Here is a 20,095-nt window from a genome sequence, read left to right on the forward strand (position 1 = left end):
CCATACCACCTCCACCCATCACCCATACCACCTCCACCCCTCACCCATACCACCTCCACCCATCACCCATACCACCTCCACCCATCACCCATACCACCTCCACCCATCACCCATACCACCTCCACCCCTCACCCATACCACCTCCACCCATCACCCATACCACCTCCACCCCTCACCCATACCACCTCCACCTCCACCCCCACCTCCACCCCTCACCCATACCACCTCCACCCCTCACCCATACCACCTCCACCTCCACCCCTCACCCATACCACCTCCACCCCTCACCCATACCTCCTCCACCCTCACCCTCACCTCCCCCACCCCTCACCCATACCTCCCCCACCTCCACCCCTCACCCTCACCCTCACCTCCCCCACCCCCACCCTCACCTCCTCCACCCATCACCCTCACCTCCTCCACCCCTCATTCATACCTCCACCCCCCATGTGAAGAACCAGGAACAGCTCCGTGTAACAACACCTCCTCAGACCTCCGTCACTACCGCAGCGATCCGCAGACTCAAGACTTTGTTCAGGACTTAGTGGCCCGGAGTCTGACGTCCCTTAGAAAGAGAAGAGACTCACCTCACTGTTCTACAGAGAGCTGTTCTCCAGAAGGTCCTCTAAACTCACCTCAGTGTTCAACAGAGAACTGTTCTCCAGAAGGTCCTCTAAACTCACCTCAGTGTTCAACAGAGAACTGCGCTCCAGAAGACCCTCTAAACATCGTCGTGGTGAAATATCGCGATGCTGCCAGCAGCTGTCTGCCTCTCCATCTAGCGAACTATGGTGGTGAAATATCGCGATGCTGCCAGCAGCCGTCTGCCTCTCCATCTAGCGAACTATGGTGGTGAAATATCGCGATGCTACCAGGGGCTGTCTGCCTTCATCTAGCGAACTAACGAAGATCCAAATAGTGCAATGCTGTGCGCATCATGTACTGTCATATCTTATTAAATTGTCAACGCTTTATTAATTCACATTAGTAGTCTTTCTGATGATAAAATTAGCAAAGATCGTAAAACACAGAATTCTGAAAATAATTTACGAAAATAACGGAATTTGGGAAAAAATAAAACAGATTTCTATGGCTCTATATTTACATTTAGCAGACGCTTTAATCAAAAGCGATTTATAGTAAGTTAATTACATTTATCAGAAGAGGAGAAACAAAATATCGACATCGGTACAGTAAGGACTATATATTATATACACTATAATATATTATATTATATATATAATATAGATTCCATAGGGCACTTGATGTTCAAAAGGTTCAAAAATATATATCTAAATAAATATATATATAGATTTATTTATTTATGTTTTACATCTATCGATACATTATTAGTAATACTAACACATAGTAAAAGATATTTATAATATGAAATATATTCTTATTTTAGAACAATAGAACATGACATAATATCCTATTTATAACACTGACTTAACTTTATTCATTTATGTCGAACATTGAGATTACATTAATTAAACCTCTTTAATATATACATAAATAAATCATAAATAAAACGTTAAAATTATTATATATAGATATGTAGCAGTATATGTAGCCTTCCTCCAACACACACACACGCGCGCGCGCGCGCGCGCGCACACACACACACACACACACACACACACACACACACACACACCACAACACACACCACAACACCACAACAAGGCAGCAGCAGCTGGACCGGAGGATCCGCTATCTGTTTGACTTTGGACAGAAGGGATGAACTGATTGCCTGGTTTGATCGGCTAATCGATACTGGATACGATAGGATATCAGGATAGATCATCGATCATGGAACATGATGCCGCATCAGTGATGTTGAACGATAGTAGTTAGCTGGTTAGCCTAGCCGCTGTGCTTCAGCTAGCGAGCTAACCGGACATCTCCTCCCGAGACCAGCCTTTAATACTACATCACCTGTCCATTATCGATCCCGTCCTGATCGACCCGGAGACCGTCCTGATCGATCCGGAGCCCTGGAGAGAACCCGACATGTTGGCTGACTGACGGCATCGGCACAAAGGAACCAAAGCTAGCGGCGAAGCTAACGGCTACATGGAAGCTCATTGTGTTTGAGAATGGGAAAGCATTCCGTTACTTTAGTTAACCAGGAACTAGTCGGTACCCTCTAGTTAGTAATATACCAGGCACTAGTCCGTACCCTCTAGTAAGTAACAGACCAGGAACTAGTCGGTATCCTCTAGTTAATAACAGACCAGGAACTAGTCTGGACCCTCTAGTTAGTAACAGAACAGTAACTAATCCAGATCCTCTAGTTAGAAACAGCCCAGAAACTAGTCGGTACCGGGTACCCTCTAGTTAATAGCAGACCAGGAACTAGTCGCGACCCTCTATTTAGTAACAGACCAGACCTCGGCTCTGTCTATTTTCTGGAGAGCTGTGGTGATGGACGGCTGAGGAGTGTGAGCCGGTTTGCGTTGGTCTGTTATCGGGTCTGTACTGGGTCATGGCCGGTAAACCCAGTAGAACCATGAACCCACGGCTGTGTTTCCACCTCCTCTTAGTTACTGGTGAGTGCATCATTACATATGTTATGTATAACTAGTAGACTAGTAGTCCATGATACACCTCTTCTTTACATATGTTATATATAACTAGTAGACTAGTAGTCCATAATACGACTCGTCATCACATATGTTGTGTATAACTAGTATACCTACTCAGTCCATAATACAGCTCATCATTACATATGTTTTGTAGAAATAGTAGAATAGTAGTCCATAATACAGCTCATCTCATTATTCATCTCATCCCAGTGGTCTCGAGCTTCTGTGTATTTTGTATTAATTCTAATATTCACATTGTCGCTCTATTTGTTCACTCTATTTTTTTTAGATTGCATGTCTTCTCCATCAACGGTTATCATACCCGGGTCTTGAGTTGGTGTACCCTTTTAGCTTGAGTTAGCGTCAGTAAGCATACCTGCTAGTTTTGTCCATCTAACGCGGTTAGCATATCTGTTAGCTTATTATATTCAATCCCAGCTAGCATACCTATTAGCCTCTTCCCCCTTACCACACTGAGCATGTCTGTTTCATGTGAGCCTTGTTGCAACATGCCAACAGGGAGGGTCCACACACACACACACACACACACACACACACACACACACACACACTCTCACACTGTACTGCTTCTCTGTCTCCAGGTTGTCTTGCTGATCCCCAAAGGAGCGACAACGTCTATGTGTCCGGAATCTCCAATGGTGGGTATTTCATAAAAGTTCATCATATAACAGTTCATCATATACAATTTCATCAAATAACAGTTCATCCTATAACAGTTCATCATATAACACTTCCAACAAGTCATCATATAACAGTTCATCATAAAACATGTCATATCCTAACAGTTTATATCAAAACAGTTCATATCATAACAGCTAATCATAAAACAGGTCATATTATGACACTTCATTATATAAAAGTTCATAACAGTCCAGATCAGCTCAGAACATAACAGTTGTAACAGCTGTTTATTACAGTTAATACAACAGTTAATGGTATAACATAACAGCTCATACCATAACCGTTAACGGTTTGTAACATAACAGTTCATTACCTAACCGTTAATAGCCCAAGAGTTCATCATTGGTGTACCATAACATTTACAACCAATGTATTTATGTCATATCAGTTACAACAGTTCATAACAGTTATAACATAGCTGCTCATTACTTAATAGTTAATAACGCAACAATTAAGAACTGTGATAATATAACATTTACAACATCCTTTTGTATCATAACAGTTCATCACCTGAACGTTTATAACAGTACAAAACAACAGTTCATACCAACAGTTCATATAAGGGTACATTAAAGTTAATAACATAACGACAAATAATGAATATTAATAAAAAAATAAATAAAACAGTTAATATAATAAATGATAACTAATATAAAGTGTACTCCTAATGTCCTGTTGGCGTTTGGGGACGTAGCTAAACTAAAGTGTACTCCGTATGTACTGTTAGCGTGTGGTGACGTAGCTAAACACTAAAGTGTCTCCTAATGTCCTGTTAGCGTGGTGACGTAGCTAAACACTAAAGTGTCTCCTAATGTCCTGTAGCGTGTGGTGACGTAGCTAAACACTAAAGTGCCTCCTAATGTCCTGTTAGCGTGGTGACGTAGCTAAACACTAAAGTGTCTCCTAATGTCCTGTAGCGTGTGGTGACGTAGCTAAACACTAAAGTGTCTCCTAATGTCCTGTAGCGTGTGGTGACGTAGCTAAACACTAAAGTGTCTCCTAATGTCCTGTTAGCGTGGTGACGTAGCTAAACACTAAAGTGTCTCCTAATGTCCTGTAGCGTGTGGTGACGTAGCTAAACACTAAAGTGCCTCCTAATGTCCTGTAGCGTGTGGTGACGTAGCTAAACACTAAAGTGTCTCCTAATGTCCTGTTAGCGTGGTGACATAGCTAAACACTAAAGTGTCTCCTAATGTCCTGTTAGCGCGTGGTGACGTAGCTAAACACTAAAGTGTCTCCTAATGTCCTGTTAGCGTGGTGACGTAGCTAAACACTAAAGTGCCTCCTAATGTCCTGTAGCGTGTGGTGACGTAGCTAAACACTAAAGTGTCTCCTAATGTCCTGTTAGCGTGGTGACGTAGCTAAACACTAAAGTGCCTCCTAATGTCCTGTAGCGTGTGGTGACGTAGCTAAACACTAAAGTGCCTCCTAATGTCCTGTAGCGTGTGGTGACGTAGCGGAGCTGGTGCGGGCGTCCAGTGGGGTGATCACCAGCCCCGGCTGGCCCTTCCAGTACCCCTCCACCCTCAACTGCAGCTGGAACATCAGGGGCAAGCCTGGTGACATCATCACCCTCAGGTACACACACCTGAACCATCAGGTCAGACACACACCTGCACCGTCAGGTACACACCTCTCTCTCTGGTTAGTGACCCTCTCTCTTGTGTTAGTGACTCTGTTCCTCTGGTTAGTGACCCTCTCTCTCTGGTTAGTGACCCTCTCTCTCTGGTTAGTGACTCTGTTCCTCTGGTTAGTGACCCTCTCTCTCTGGTTAGTGACCCTCTCTCTCTGGTTAGTGACCCTCTCTCTCTGGTTAGTGACCCTCTCTCTCTGGTTAGTGACCCTCTCTCTTGTGTTAGTGACTCTGTTCCTCTGGTTAGTGACCCTCTCTCTCTGGTTAGTGACTCTGTTCCTCTGGTTAGTGACCCTCTCTCTCTGGTTAGTGACCCTCTCTCTCTGATTAGTGACCCTCTCTCTCTGGTTAGTGACTCTGTTCCTCTGGTTAGTGACCCTCTCTCTCTGGTTAGTGACCCTCTCTCTCTGGTTGGTGACCCTCTCTCTCTGGTTAGTGACCCTCTCTCTCTGGTTAGTGACTCTGTTCCTCTGGTTAGTGACCCTCTCTCTCTGGTTAGTGACCCTCTCTCTCTGGTTAGTGACCCTCTCTCTCTGGTTGGTGACCCTCTCTCTCTGGTTAGTGACTCTGTTCCTCTGGTTAGTGACCCTCTCTCTCTGGTTAGTGACCCTCTCTCTCTGGTTAGTGACCCTCTCTCTCTGGTTGGTGACCCTCTCTCTCTGGTTAGTGACTCTGTTCCTCTGGTTAGTGACCCTCTCTCTCTGGTTAGTGACCCTCTCTCTCTGGTTAGTGACCCTCTCTCTCTGGTTGGTGACCCTCTCTCTCTGGTTAGTGACTCTGTTCCTCTGGTTAGTGACCCTCTCTCTCTGGTTAGTGACCCTCTCTCTCTGGTTAGTGACCCTCTCTCTCTGGTTGGTGACCCTCTCTCTCTGGTTAGTGACTCTGTTCCTCTGGTTAGTGACCCTCTCTCTCTGGTTAGTGACCCTCTCTCTCTGGTTAGTGACCCTCTCTCTCTGGTTAGTGACCCTCTCTCTCTGGTTAGTGACCCTCTCTCTCTGGTTAGTGACTCTGTTCCTCTGGTTGGTGACCCTCTCTCTCTGGTTAGTGACTCTGCTCCTCTGGTTAGTGACCCTCTCTCTCTGGTTAGTGACCCTCTCTCTGGTTGGTGACCCTCTCTCTCTGGTTAGTGACTCTGTTCCTCTGGTTAGTGACCCTCTCTCTCTGGTTAGTGACCCTCTCTCTCTGGTTGGTGACCCTCTCTCTCTGGTTAGTGACCCTCTCTCTCTGGTTAGTGACCCTCTCTCTCTGGTTAGTGACCCTCTCTCTCTGGTTGGTGACCCTCTCTCTCTGGTTAGTGACCCTCTCTCTCTGGTTAGTGACCCTCTCTCTCTGGTTGGTGACCCTCTCTCTCTGGTTAGTGACTCTGTTCCTCTGGTTAGTGACCCTCTCGCTCTGGTTAGTGACCCTCTCTCTCTGGTTGGTGACCCTCTCTCTCTGGTTAGTGACCCTCTCTCTCTGGTTAGTGACCCTCTCTCTCTGGTTAGTGACTCTGTTCCTCTGGTTAGTGACCCTCTCTCTCTGGTTAGTGACCCTCTCTCTCTGGTTGGTGACCCTCTCTCTCTGGTTAGTGACTCTGTTCCTCTGGTTAGTGACCCTCTCTCTCTGGTTGGTGACCCTCTCTCTCTGGTTGGTGACCCTCTCTCTCTGGTTAGTGACCCTCTCTCTCTGGTTAGTGACCCTCTCTCTCTGGTTGGTGACCCTCTCTCTCTGGTTAGTGACTCTGTTCCTCTGGTTAGTGACCCTCTCTCTCTGGTTAGTGACCCTCTCTCTCTGGTTAGTGACTCTGTTCCTCTGGTTAGTGACCCTGTCTCTCTGGTTAGTGACCCTCTCTCTCTGGTTGGTGACCCTCTCTCTCTGGTTAGTGACTCTGTTCCTCTGGTTAGTGACCCTCTCTCTCTGGTTAGTGACCCTCTCTCTCTGGTTAGTGACCCTCTCTCTCTGGTTGGTGACCCTCTCTCTCTGGTTAGTGACTCTGTTCCTCTGGTTAGTGACCCTCTCTCTCTGGTTAGTGACCCTCTCTCTCTGGTTAGTGACCCTCTCTCTCTGGTTGGTGACCCTCTCTCTCTGGTTAGTGACTCTGTTCCTCTGGTTAGTGACCCTCTCTCTCTGGTTAGTGACCCTCTCTCTCTGGTTAGTGACCCTCTCTCTCTGGTTGGTGACCCTCTCTCTCTGGTTAGTGACTCTGTTCCTCTGGTTAGTGACCCTCTCTCTCTGGTTAGTGACCCTCTCTCTCTGGTTAGTGACCCTCTCTCTCTGGTTGGTGACCCTCTCTCTCTGGTTAGTGACTCTGTTCCTCTGGTTAGTGACCCTCTCTCTCTGGTTAGTGACCCTCTCTCTCTGGTTAGTGACCCTCTCTCTCTGGTTAGTGACCCTCTCTCTCTGGTTAGTGACTCTGTTCCTCTGGTTGGTGACCCTCTCTCTCTGGTTAGTGACTCTGCTCCTCTGGTTAGTGACCCTCTCTCTCTGGTTAGTGACCCTCTCTCTGGTTGGTGACCCTCTCTCTCTGGTTAGTGACTCTGTTCCTCTGGTTAGTGACCCTCTCTCTCTGGTTAGTGACCCTCTCTCTCTGGTTGGTGACCCTCTCTCTCTGGTTAGTGACCCTCTCTCTCTGGTTAGTGACCCTCTCTCTCTGGTTAGTGACCCTCTCTCTCTGGTTGGTGACCCTCTCTCTCTGGTTAGTGACCCTCTCTCTCTGGTTAGTGACCCTCTCTCTCTGGTTGGGGACCCTCTCTCTCTGGTTAGTGACTCTGTTCCTCTGGTTAGTGACCCTCTCGCTCTGGTTAGTGACCCTCTCTCTCTGGTTGGTGACCCTCTCTCTCTGGTTAGTGACCCTCTCTCCCTGGTTAGTGACCCTCTCTCTCTGGTTAGTGACTCTGTTCCTCTGGTTAGTGACCCTCTCTCTCTGGTTAGTGACCCTCTCTCTCTGGTTGGTGACCCTCTCTCTCTGGTTAGTGACTCTGTTCCTCTGGTTAGTGACCCTCTCTCTCTGGTTGGTGACCCTCTCTCTCTGGTTGGTGACCCTCTCTCTCTGGTTAGTGACCCTCTCTCTCTGGTTAGTGACCCTCTCTCTCTGGTTGGTGACCCTCTCTCTCTGGTTAGTGACTCTGTTCCTCTGGTTAGTGACCCTCTCGCTCTGGTTAGTGACCCTCTCTCTCTGGTTGGTGACCCTCTCTCTCTAGTTAGTGACTCTGTTCCTCTGGTTAGTGACCCTCTCTCTCTGTCCCCTGTAGCTTCCAGGACTTTGAGCTGCAGGGCTCCCAGCACTGCGCTCTGGACTGGCTGTCCATCGGCAGCTACCGGAGCCTGGAGGGCTACCGGGCCTGTGGCTCGGCGCTGCCCGCCCCCTACATCTCCACCCAGGACCACGTCTGGCTGCACTTCCACTCAGACCGAGCGCAGGCCGCCAAGGGCTTCAGGCTCTCCTACATCACCGGTGAGTTAACCCTAGTTAGTTAATCAGTGGTTATTAGGGCTTCAGGCTGTCCTATATCACCGGTGAGTTAACCCTAGTTAGTTAATCAGTGGTTATTAGGGCTTCAGGCTGTCCTACATCACCGGTGAGTTAACCCTAGTTAGTTAATCAGTGGTTATTAGGGCTTCAGGCTGTCCTATATCACCGGTGAGTTAACCCTAGTTAGTTAATCAGTGGTTATTAGGGCTTCAGGCTGTCCTACATCACCGGTGAGTTAACCCTAGTTAGTCAACTAGTTAGTTAATCAGTGGTTATTAGGGCTTCAGGCTGTCCTACATCACCGGTGAGTTAACCCTAGTTAGTCAACTAGTGTATATTAGGGCTTCAGGCTGTCCTACTTCACCGGTCAGTTACCACCAGTTAGGAACTAGTTAGTTAACCAGTGTCTATTAGTGCTTCAGGCTGGCATACATCAACGGTCAGTTAACATTAGTTAGTCCAGGGTTAGTTATTCCTAGTAACGGTGTGTTAACCCGTGTGTCCAGGATTAGTTAGCTCTAGTAACCTGTGTGTCCAGGGTTAGTTAGTCCAGGTGACCCGTGTGTCCAGAATTAGTTAGTCCTAGTTAACCCGTGTTTCCTGGGTTAGTTAGTTAGTCCTAGTAAACGGTGTGTTCCCCTTGTCCCAGGCCGTGCGGAGGCAGCGCGCACCTGGGTTAGTTAGTTAGTTAGTCCTAGTTAACCTGTGTGTCCTGGGTTAGTTAGTCCTAGTTAACGGTGTGTTAACCTGTGTGTCCGGGGTTAGTTAGTTAGTCCTAGTTAACAGTGTGTTCCCCGTTTGTCCTGGGTTAGTTAGTTAGTCCTAGTTAACGTGTGTTCCCCGTTTGTCCTGGGTTAATTAGTTAGTCCTAGTTAACGGTGTGTTGACCCATGTGTCCTGGGTTAGTTAGTTAGTCCTAGTTAATGGTGTGTTAACCCGTGTGTCCGGGGTTAGTTAGTTAGTCCTAGTTAACGGTGTGTTATCCTGTGTGTCCTGGGTTAGTTAGTTAGTCCTAGTTAACGGCGTGTTCCCCGTGTGTCCTGGGTTAGTTAGTTGGTCCTAGTTAACGGTGTGTGTCCTGGGTTAGTTAGTCAGTCCTAGTTAACGGCGTGTTCCCCGTGTGTTCCCAGGCCGTGCGGAGGCGGCGGGCTGCGAGCCGGGCCAGTTCCACTGCTCCAACAGGAAGTGCGTGCCGGAGAGCTGGCGCTGCAACAACATGGACGAGTGCGGGGACCGGTCGGACGAGGAGCGCTGCGGTCCGCCCGCCGCCGCCTTCTCCTTCCAGCCCTGCGCCTTCGACCAGTTCGCCTGCCTGTCTCGCTACACCCGCGTCTACACCTGCCTGCCCCACGCACTCAAGTGTGACGGCAGCATCGACTGCCAGGTACCCTCCCCTCAGGATTAACCTCGGCACAGCCTTAACCTGAACACAGCCTCAACCTCCCCTCAGGATTAACCTCCGCCACTTAGCCCTAAGCCGGCCTCAGCCCTAATGCCCCTTTTCCCCAGCGGCGGGTACGCTTCGGACCCAGCACGCCTCAGCCCAGTAGCGAGGGTGCGGTATCGACCCAGCTCAGTTACGGTTTGAGTTTCCACCGCCGACGGTACAATTATGGTCGGGCGGGGTTTAAGCCGGATGGCGATAGCCGCGGCAGCTACGTGAGCATCGTGACCTCATAGCAGCCCCACACAGTGTAGCCTGCTAATAAACCCAAGGAAAAAGAAGAACGCAATGACCAAAGAGCAACAATGTACGACGTCCAAGAAGGACGGCATACTTTTCACGACATTTCCTTCAATAAACCAAGCTTTCCTAGCCCTAATGCCAATCTATGCTAACCTAGCCCTAATGCTAACCTATGCTAACCCAGCCCTGATGCTAACCCATGTGCTGCAGGACCTGGGGGATGAGATCGACTGCGACGTCCCGACGTGTGGAGAGCACCTGAAGAACTTCTACGGCTCCTTCAGCTCGCCCAACTACCCGGACTTCTACCCGCCCGGCAGCAACTGCACCTGGATCATCGACACCGGGGACACCAGGAAGGTAGGCTAGCCCTGTGCTACCGCTACAGAGGTAGGCTAGCCCTGTGCTACCGCTTCATAGAGGTAGGCTAGCCCTGTGCTACCGCTACAGAGGTAGGCTAGCCCTGTGCTACCGCTACAGAGGTAGGCTAGCCCTGTGCTACCGCTACAGAGGTTGGCTAGCCCTGTGCTACCGCTTCATAGAGGTAGGCCAGCCCTGTGCTACCGCTACAGAGGTTGGCTAGCCCTGTGCTACCGCTTCATAGAGGTAGGCCAGCCCTGTGCTACCGCTACAGAGGTTGGCTAGCCCTGTGCTACCGCTACAGAGGTTGGCTAGCCCTGTGCTACCGCTACAGAGGTTGGCTAGCCCTGTGCTACCGCTTCATAGAGGTAGGCTAGCCCTGTGCTACCGCTACAGAGGTTGGCTAGCCCTGTGCTACCGCTTCATAGAGGTAGGCTAGCACTGTGCTACCGCTACAGAGGTTGGCTAGCCCTGTGCTACCGCTTCATAGAGGTAGGCTAGCCCTGTGCTACCGCTACAGAGGTTGGCTAGCCCTGTGCTGCCGCTTCATAGAGGTAGGCTAGCACTGTGCTACCGCTACAGAGGTTGGCTAGCACTGTGCTACCGCTTCATAGAGGTAGGCTAGCCCTGTGCTACCGCTGCAGAGGTTTGCTAGCCCTGTGCTACCGCTTCATAGAGGTAGGCTAGCACTGTGCTACCGCTACAGAGGTTGGCTAGCACTGTGCTACCGCTTCATAGAGGTAGGCTAGCACTGCGCTACCGTGCTATAGAGGTAGGCTAGCACCTAAGTTGGTACCAGATGAAGGTGGAGGTATTAAGTTGGAAGTATTGTGTGCGGGTGGAGGTTTTAGTCATTAAGGTGTTTTAGTCATTAAGGTGCTGTTGGTCACTAAGGTGGTGTTGTTCATTAAGGTGGTGTTAGTCATTAGGGTGGAGGTGGTGTTGTTCATTAAGGCGTTGCTGTGTGCAGGTGGAGGTTTTGGTCACTAAGGTGGTGTTGTTCATTAAGGTGGTGTTGGTCATTAGGGTGGAGGTGGTGTTGTTCACGAAGGAGGTGCTGTTTGCAGGTGAAGGTGTTGGTCACTAAGATGGTGTTCATTAAGGTGGTGTTAGTCATTAGGGTGGAGGTGGTGTTGTTCACGAAGGAGGTGCTGTTTGCAGGTGAAGGTGTTGGTCACTAAGATGGTGTTCATTAAGGTGGTGTTAGTCATTAGGGTGGAGGTGCTGCTGTGTGCAGGTGGAGGTGTTTAAGGTGGTATTGTTCATTAAGGTGGTGTTGGTGTTGGTCATTAAGGCGGTGCTGTGTGCAGGTGGAGGCGTTGGTCATTAAGGTGGTGTTGTTCATTCAGGTGGTGTTGGTCATTAGGGTGGAGGTGGTGTTGTTCATTGAGGTGGTGCTGTGTGCTGGTGGAGGCGTTGGTCATTAAGGTGGTGTTGTTCATTAAGGTAGTGTTGGTCATTAAGGTGGAGGTGGTGTTGGTCATTAAGGTGGTGCTGTGTGTAGGTGGAGGTGTTGGTCATTAAGGTGGTGTTGTTCATTAAGGCGGTGCTGTGTGCAGGTGGAGGTGTTGGTCATTAAGGTGGTGCTGTGTGCAGGTGGAGGTGCTGGTCATGAAGGTGGTGTTGTTCATTAAGGCGGTGCTGTGTGCAGGTGGTGCTTCGCTTCACCGACCTGAAGCTGGACGGGACGGGCTACGGCGACTACGTGAAGGTGTACGACGGGCTGACGGAGGCGCCGCGCCGCCTGCTGCGTGTCCTCACCGCCTTCGACTCGCGGGCGCCCGTCGTCGTGGTTTCCTCCTCCGGGCGCCTCCGGGTGCACTTCTACGCCGACAAGATCAACGCCGCCCGGGGCTTCAACGCCACCTACCAGGTCTGTCTCTGAGCGGTCTCCGTGGTGACGGGCTGTGTCTCCGTGGTTACAGTGTGTCTCCGTGGTACCAGCGTGTATCCGTGGTAACAGGCTGTGTCCCCGTGGTGATGGGCCTTGTCTCCGTGGTAACAGTGTGTCTCCGCGGTGACGTGCCTTGTCTCCGTGGTTACAGTGTGTCCCCGTGGTAACAGTGTGTCCCCGTGGTAACAGTGTGTCCCCGTGGTAACACTGTGTCCCCGTGGTAACACTGTGTCCCCGTGGTAACAGTGTGTCCCCGTGGTAACAGTGTGTCCCCGTGGTAACACTGTGTCCCCGTGGTAACACTGTGTCGCCGTGGTAACACTGTGTCCCCGTGGTAACACTGTGTCCCCTTGGTAACACTGTGTCCCCGTGGTAACACTGTGTCCCCGTGGTAACACTGTGTCCCCGTGGTAACACTGTGTCCCCGTGGTAACAGTGTGTCCCCGTGGTAACACTGTGTCGCCGTGGTAACAGTGTGTCCCCGTGGTAACACTGTGTCCACGTGGTAACAGTGTGTCCCCGTGGTTACAGTGTGTCCCCGTGGTAACAGTGTGTCCCCGTGGTAACAGTGTGTCCCCGTGGTAACAGTGTGTCCCCGTGGTAACAGTGTGTCCCCGTGGTAACACTGTGTCCCCGTGGTAACAGTGTGTCCCCGTGGTAACACTGTGTCCCCGTGGTAACACTGTGTCCACGTGGTAACACTGTGTCCCCGTGGTAACAGTGTGTCCCCGTGGTAACACTGTGTCGCCGTGGTAACAGTGTGTCCCCGTGGTAACAGTGTGTCTCCGCGGTGACGTGCCTTGTCTCCGTGGTAACAGTGTGTCCCCGTGGTAACACTGTGTCCCCGTGGTAACAGTGTGTCCCCGTGGTAACACTGTGTCCCCGTGGTAACACTGTGTCCCCGTGGTAACAGTGTGTCGCCGTGGTAACACTGTGTCCCCGTGGTAACACTGTGTCCCCGTGGTAACAGTGTGTCCCCGTGGTAACACTGTGTCCCCGTGGTAACAGTGTGTCCCCGTGGTAACACTGTGTCCCCGTGGTAACACTGTGTCCCCGTGGTAACAGTGTGTCCCCGTGGTAACACTGTGTCCCCGTGGTAACACTGTGTCCCCGTGGTAACACTGTGTCCCCATGGTAACAGTGTGTCCCCGTGGTAACAGTGTGTCCCCGTGGTAACACTGGGTCCCCGTGGTTCCAGGTGGAGGGCTTCTGCCTGCCCTGGGAGGTGCCCTGCGGGGGTGACTGGGGCTGCTACTCGGAGGCCCAGCGCTGCGATGGCTACTGGCACTGCCCCAACGGGCGGGACGAGCTCAACTGCTCGTCGTGCCAGGAGGAGGAGTTCCCCTGCTCCCGCCACGGGGCCTGCTACCCCCGCTCGGACCGCTGCAACTACCAGAACCGCTGCCCCAACGGCTCGGACGAGAAGAACTGCTACTTCTGCCAGCCGGGGAACTTCCACTGCAAGGTCTGTCTGTCTGTCTGTCTGTCTGTCTGTCTGTCTGTCTGTCTGTCTGTCTGTCTCTGACTGTCTGTCTGTCTGTCTGTCTGTCTGTCTGTCTCTGACTGTCTGTCTGTCTGTCTGTGTGTCTTGTCTGTCTGTCTGTCTGTCTATCTCTGACTGTCTGTCTGTCTGTGTCTTGTCTGTCTGTCTGTCTGTCTGTCTGTCTGTCTGTCTGTCTGTCTGTCTGTCTGTCTGTCTGTCTGTCTGTCTCTGACTGTCTGGCTGTCTCTAACTGTCTCTCTCTCTCTCTCTCCCCCCCCCCCCCCCCTTCCTGATCCCTGACGGCCGTTGTGTGTGTGTGTGTGTGTGTGTGTGTGTGTGGTTGTGTTGCAGAACAACCGCTGTGTGTTTGAGTCGTGGGTGTGCGACGCCCAGGACGACTGTGGGGACGGCAGCGACGAGGAGAGCTGCCCGGTGGTGGTCCCCACGCGGGTCATCACCGCCGCCGTCATCGGGAGCCTGGTCTGCGGCCTGCTGCTGGTCATCGCCCTGGGCTGCACCTGCAAGCTGTACTCGCTGCGCATGTTCGAACGCAGGTAGGCCACGCCCCGGCCACGCCCGCACCAGGCACGCCCCGGGCATGTACCACGCACGCACGCACGCAGACACGCACACAAGCACCAGGCACGCAGACACGCACACACGCAGACACGCACACAAGCACCAGGCACGCCACGGGCATGTACCACGCACGCACGCACGCACGCACGCACGCACGCACACACACACCGGGCATGCATCTGCCACGCGCACACACACGGAGAACGCACGCACACACACGAACCGGGCACGCACGCCCCGGGAACACACTAGCACATACATCGCACGCGCGCACCGGGGCAAGCACACACACACACACACTGGGCACAGACGTACACACACACACACACACACACACACACTGGGCACAGACGCATGCACACACACACTGGGCAAGCACTCAAGCACACCGCGCCCACACGCATACGCATACACACCGGAGACGCACGCACGTGCACACGAGTACGTTCCAGCGCAGGCCGTCGGCCCCCGGTCAAGACTGACGTGCGATTGGTCGACAGGTCGTTTGAAACGCAGCTGTCCCGCGTGGAGGCGGAGCTACTGAGGAGGGAGGCCCCTCCCTCCTACGGTCAGCTGATCGCCCAGGGCCTCATCCCTCCCGTGGAGGACTTCCCCGTCTGCTCCGGGAGCCAGGTGAGTTCACACCAGGGGGTACACTCCGCTCGACCAATCAGGAACACCGTCTAGATGTGGTTAATGGGGTCAATGGCAGGAAACGGCGGATTGTTGCTGGGATATATATGTATATATATATTTAGTATATGCTACACGTGAGCCACCTAAGATGGCGCTCGGGATATTGCCCAATATCCCGAGCGCCATCTTAGGCCATCTGGGATCTCTAACTCCGGATATTGTTTCCTAATGGGGAGCGACGCGTGACGGCCGTGGCGTCACGCTAGGAAAAGTGTTCCCTTGTGCGTGTTTGGTCCTGTGCAGTATGCACTAAAACAAGGCCCTCCTGTGCTCTGATGCTACACTGTTGAGCTAACCTCGTCTGGAGGCTCCCTGATCAGGAGAGAACCTGGAGCTGTCATAGTCTGGGCGACGCCTCTCTCCTCAACGGCAGCGTGTGTATGATACTATGGCTGTATATGGTGGTCGTCGTGGTAACCCCCCCGGTGGCCCCTGGTTGCTAGGCGTCGGTGCTGGAGAACCTACGCCTGGCGGTGCGCTCCCAGCTGGGCTTCACCTCGCTGCGCCTCCCGTCCTCCGGTCGCCGTGGCAGCCTGTGGCGGGGGCTCTTCTGGTCGTCGCGCTCCCGGCGCTCCGGCGCGCTGCCCCTGGTGTCGGCCGACCCCCCCCACCCCCCGCAGGAGGGGGGCGGGGCCCGCGCCGAGGAGCCCTCCCCCGCCTCCCCCGCCGGGGCCGAGGGCGGAGCTCTCTCCCTGCTGCCCCGCAAGGCCCCTCCCCCCGGGGCCGTGGAGGCGGTGGTCTCCGTGGTGACGGAGCCCACCGCCCCCCCGCCCCTTCCCCAGCCCCCGCCGGCCCCCGGCCGCTCCGCCCTGGGCCGGCTGGCCCGCGGGCTCCGCCTCCTGGCGCTGCTCCTCCCGCGGCGCGGCGGCCTCCGGCAGCAGGAGGCGCAGGAGGAGGAGGAGGAGGAGGAGGAGGACGTGGAGCTGCTCATCCCCGACTCCTCCCCCTCCGCCCTGGCCTCGGGCCGCGCCCTCCGCCATCACCGCGGCGGCGGAGACGACTACTACGGCGAGGGCTTCCGCGGTGAGGGTTACCACGGCGACGGGCCGTGCGAACACTGCGGCATGGTGCACACCGCCCAGATCCCCGCCGCCTGCCTGGAGGGCGGCGGCGGCGGCGGCGGCGGCGGCGGCGGCGGCGGGAAGACGGAGAGCAGCGACGACGAGCTGCTGCTGCTCTGCTAACGCTAGCCGCTGACGCTACCGCTAACGAGAACCCCCACTGCCGAACAGGACGCTCAACAGGATGCTAATCGCTAACCAGGATGCTAACTAGGATGCTAACCGCTAACATAAACGCTTACCAGGATGCTTACGCTTACCAGGAAAATAACAATGACAGGATGCTAACGCTAACCAGGACGCTAACCACTACCGCTAACCAGGACAGCTAACCAGGACACTAAAACGCTAAACAGGATGTTAATCAGGATGTTCCCCGCTACACAGGCTAATACCGGCGTGCTAACCAGTACGCTAACCAAGCTAACAGAACCTGACACCTGACGGCTACGTGAACGCTCACATTGGGCTGGGGGTCAGGGGTCACCGGACATTATCACAGCTCTGACAACGTGGACCACACGTTGTTATTTTCTACTGACTACGGGGACCAATAGGAGGGCCTATTGTCTAAGACACGCCCCCTCTTCTCTAAGACTCGCCCAGTATTCTAGGTTGAACCAATGGAGGAGCTCCTACTCTATAAGACACGCCCCCTGAAACCAGGGACTGACACATAACAAGAATACAGCATTGTGGTGCTGCGGGTGGTGTCGGTACGGGTGGTGCTGCGGTACAGTGGGTGGTGTTGGTACGGGTGGAGCAGTGGGTGGTGTTACGGTACGGTGGGTGGTGTTGGTACGGGTGGAGCAGTTGGTGGTGTTACGGTACGGTGGGTGGTGTTGGTACGGGTGGAGCAGTGGGTGGTGTTACGGTACGGTGGGTGGTGTTGGTACGGGTGGAGCAGTGGGTGGTGTTACGGTACGGTGGGTGGTGTTCGTATGGCTGGAGCAGTGGGTGGTGTTACGGTACAGTGGGTGGTGTTGGTACGGGTGGTGTACCAGGGGTGGTTCCTGGAGCATGCAGGTGAATCTATTTATTTGTGCGGTTAGTTATGTATTTATTATGGTTTGTTGTGTAAACTGCATGTTCCTCTCAGTGTTGTTATGATGTACAGTATGATTAAAGGTGCTGAACAAACCCTCTGATTAGTCCAACTCAACCTATCGCCATGGAGACCCATCACAATAGAACCCATCATAAGAACCATCCCATAATATAACCATAACCATAGAACCTATCATATGAGCCATCCCATAATAGAACCATCACCATAGACGCTATCCTATGAGCCATCCCTTAATACAACCATGAGGATGGAACCTATCCTGTGAGCCATCCCATAATAGAACCATGAGGATGGAACCTATCCTGTGAGCCATCCCATAATAGGCAGACCTGACATCAGATGCATTCCCGCTGAACACGCTAAGTGACCCTGACGTCAAGCTGACCCACGACGCCTTAAACAAGTCTTTCACTAGTCTTTAATTAGTCTTTAACTCAAACCAGCAGGCGTCGCTATGCTATGCTATGATAGTGTGTACTACAGTGTAGTGTGTAGTGTGAGTGTGTGTGTAGTATGAATGACAGTGTAGTATGTTGTAATCAAATCAGCGTAGAAAATATAAACTTCGGCTATATGAATAGCGAGATGTAAATAAATACCTATCTAAATTTTTCTGTAACAACTAGTTTTAGTTTTACAGACTAAATAACCAAATACATTCATAAAGCCATTAGGGAACCTCGTCCCTCGATATGAAAGTACTTCCGGTTCTAGTCCTAGTACTTCCGGTCCACCGCAGCTCCTCCGTCGGGGATTCAGCTCGCTGTAATCTGCCTCCTCACCACTAGAGGCCGCCAGTCCCGGACACAAGAAGGACGCGTCTCAGGTGGAGGGGGAGGGGCCTCCCTCCGGAACAACAGGTGATGTTCATGTGATGCTGGGATTCTCGATCTGGACGTAGATGACTACTGGGCGTACTGACTACTATTTTAATCTGCCGAATATTCGGTGCATTGAAAAACAGATGTTTTTTTCTACATGCTATCTATCGAATGCATGCTACATGCTATCTATCGATAGCATGTAGCATGCATTCGATAGAACAATAGCATACTATAGCATATATTGATATAAGCGTATATTTATAGCATATGTATCTAGCATATTTAAATTCTAGCATATTTAAATTCTATTCTAACCTCAAACAGATAAACATTGCTGTAGTTGACTATGAATCTGCATTTGAAATACGTTTGCTAGCCTTGTTTGCATGTTAGTTAATGAAACTACATAATCAAGCATTCAATCAAATACAAATCCAGACAAAAACAATTATGCTTGAAAATTGATATTTAAAGTGTGTGTTTGTGTGAGTGTCAACACATATGAACTAACCACACAGAATAGTTATGTATTTTATTCTGAAAACAATTCAAAAGCATATTTCTGGGGACATTTCTGTTCAGGATGCAATAAAATAAAGGTCTGTTACTCTGACGTTATTAAACTAAAGTGTTGGAGCGTTATGTTGTTTTAGCTCGCTGTTTGTTATGACATGTTATGAGTTAAAATCCTTCTTCCACCAATCATCAGAGTGGACGTTTTGTTGCCCCAGCAACCTGCGGTGGAGTCGTGATGTGCTGATTGGTTGGCATGCTGATATTGGGTGGAGCTACTTCTTAACACCCTCTGTCTCACTATTGGTCAGCGGGGCCAAAGCAGGGTCAACCAATGACGTGGGAGGGAACAATTTGAACCAACCAATCACCATCTGGGATAGGTCCAGATCGTCCAATAGGATCTGAGCAGCTCCCATAAAGGATTTGTGATCCATTCGACCGTAGTCTCCCCACACGATAATCTAGAGAGAGACAAGTTTGTAGAGAGACAGGCAGAAGCACACGTTTAGAGAGAAACAGGCAGAGAGAGACCTAAGGGTATTGGTGTAACGGTAGAGCTGTTACAGTACGCCCTACTGTTGAGGGGTTACAGTACGGCGTGTTGAGGGGTTACAGTAGGGCGTGTTGAGGGGTTACAGTAGGGCGTGTTGAGGGGTTACAGTAGGGCGTGTTGAGGGGTTACAGTAGGGCGTGTTGAGGGGTTACAGTAGGGCGTGTTGAGGGGTTACAGTAGGGCGTGTTGAGGGGTTACAGTAGGGCGTGTTGAGGGGTTACAGTAGGGCGTGTTGAGGGGTTACAGTAGGGCGTGTTGAGGGGTTACAGTAGAGCGTGTTGAGGGGTTACAGTAGGGCGTGTTGAGGGGTTACAGTAGGGCGTGTTGAGGGGTTACAGTAGGGCGTGTTGAGGGGTTACAGTAGGGCGTGTTGAGGGGTTACAGTAGGGCGTGTTGAGGGGTTACAGTAGGGCGTGTTGAGGGGTTACAGTAGGGCGTGTTGAGGGGTTACAGTAGGGCGTGTTGAGGGGTTACAGTAGGGCGTGTTGAGGGGTTACAGTAGGGCGTGTTGAGGGGTTACAGTAGGGCGTGTTGAGGGGTTACAGTAGGGCGTGTTGAGGGGTTACAGTAGGGCGTGTTGAGGGGTTACAGTAGGGCGTGTTGAGGGGTTACAGTAGAGCGTGTTGAGGGGTTACAGTAGGGCGTGTTGAGGGGTTACAGTAGGGCGTGTTGAGGGGTTACAGTAGGGCGTGTTGAGGGGTTACAGTAGGGCGTGTTGAGGGGTTACAGTAGGGCGTGTTGAGGGGTTACAGTAGGGCGTGTTGAGGGGTTACAGTAGGGCGTGTTGAGGGGTTACAGTAGGGCGTGTTGAGGGGTTACAGTAGGGCGTGTTGAGGGGTTACAGTAGGGCGTGTTGAGGGGTTACAGTAGGGCGTGTTGAGGGGTTACAGTAGAGCGTGTTGAGGGGTTACAGTAGGGCGTGTTGAGGGGTTACAGTAGGGCGTGTTGAGGGGTTACAGTAGGGCGTGTTGAGGGGTTACAGTAGGGCGTGTTGAGGGG

At 51.9% G+C, this 20,095-nt stretch overlaps 2 protein-coding genes across 2 annotated transcripts in view; one reads left to right on the forward strand and one right to left on the reverse strand.

The window, feature by feature from the left end:
• Positions 1-1,677: 1,677 nt before the first annotated feature.
• Positions 1,678-16,965, forward strand: lrp12 (low density lipoprotein receptor-related protein 12). The gene is made up of 11 exons (XM_079750142.1): positions 1,678-2,552; positions 3,191-3,247; positions 4,733-4,868; positions 8,154-8,356; positions 9,505-9,758; positions 10,272-10,421; positions 12,073-12,294; positions 13,514-13,780; positions 14,150-14,352; positions 14,878-15,010; positions 15,517-16,965. The coding sequence occupies exons 1-11, from the start codon at positions 2,489-2,491 to the stop codon at positions 16,255-16,257; spliced, it is 2,430 nt and encodes an 809-aa protein (XP_079606268.1). The 5' UTR covers positions 1,678-2,488; the 3' UTR covers positions 16,258-16,965.
• A 1,850-nt stretch (positions 16,966-18,815) lies between these two features.
• The window catches only part of rims2b (regulating synaptic membrane exocytosis 2b), a gene marked incomplete at both ends in the record, with an annotated part of 21,892 nt that continues 20,612 nt past the window's right edge, over positions 18,816-20,095 (reverse strand). Inside the window, one exon of the mRNA XM_079749316.1 lies at positions 18,816-19,004. Within this exon, the coding sequence (XP_079605442.1) occupies positions 18,816-19,004 (189 nt within the window). The remainder of the gene's footprint in view (positions 19,005-20,095) is intronic.

This window comes from Pollachius pollachius, assembly GCF_949987615.1.
Source record: "Pollachius pollachius genome assembly, chromosome: 13".
Taxonomy (NCBI): Eukaryota; Metazoa; Chordata; class Actinopteri; order Gadiformes; family Gadidae; genus Pollachius; species Pollachius pollachius.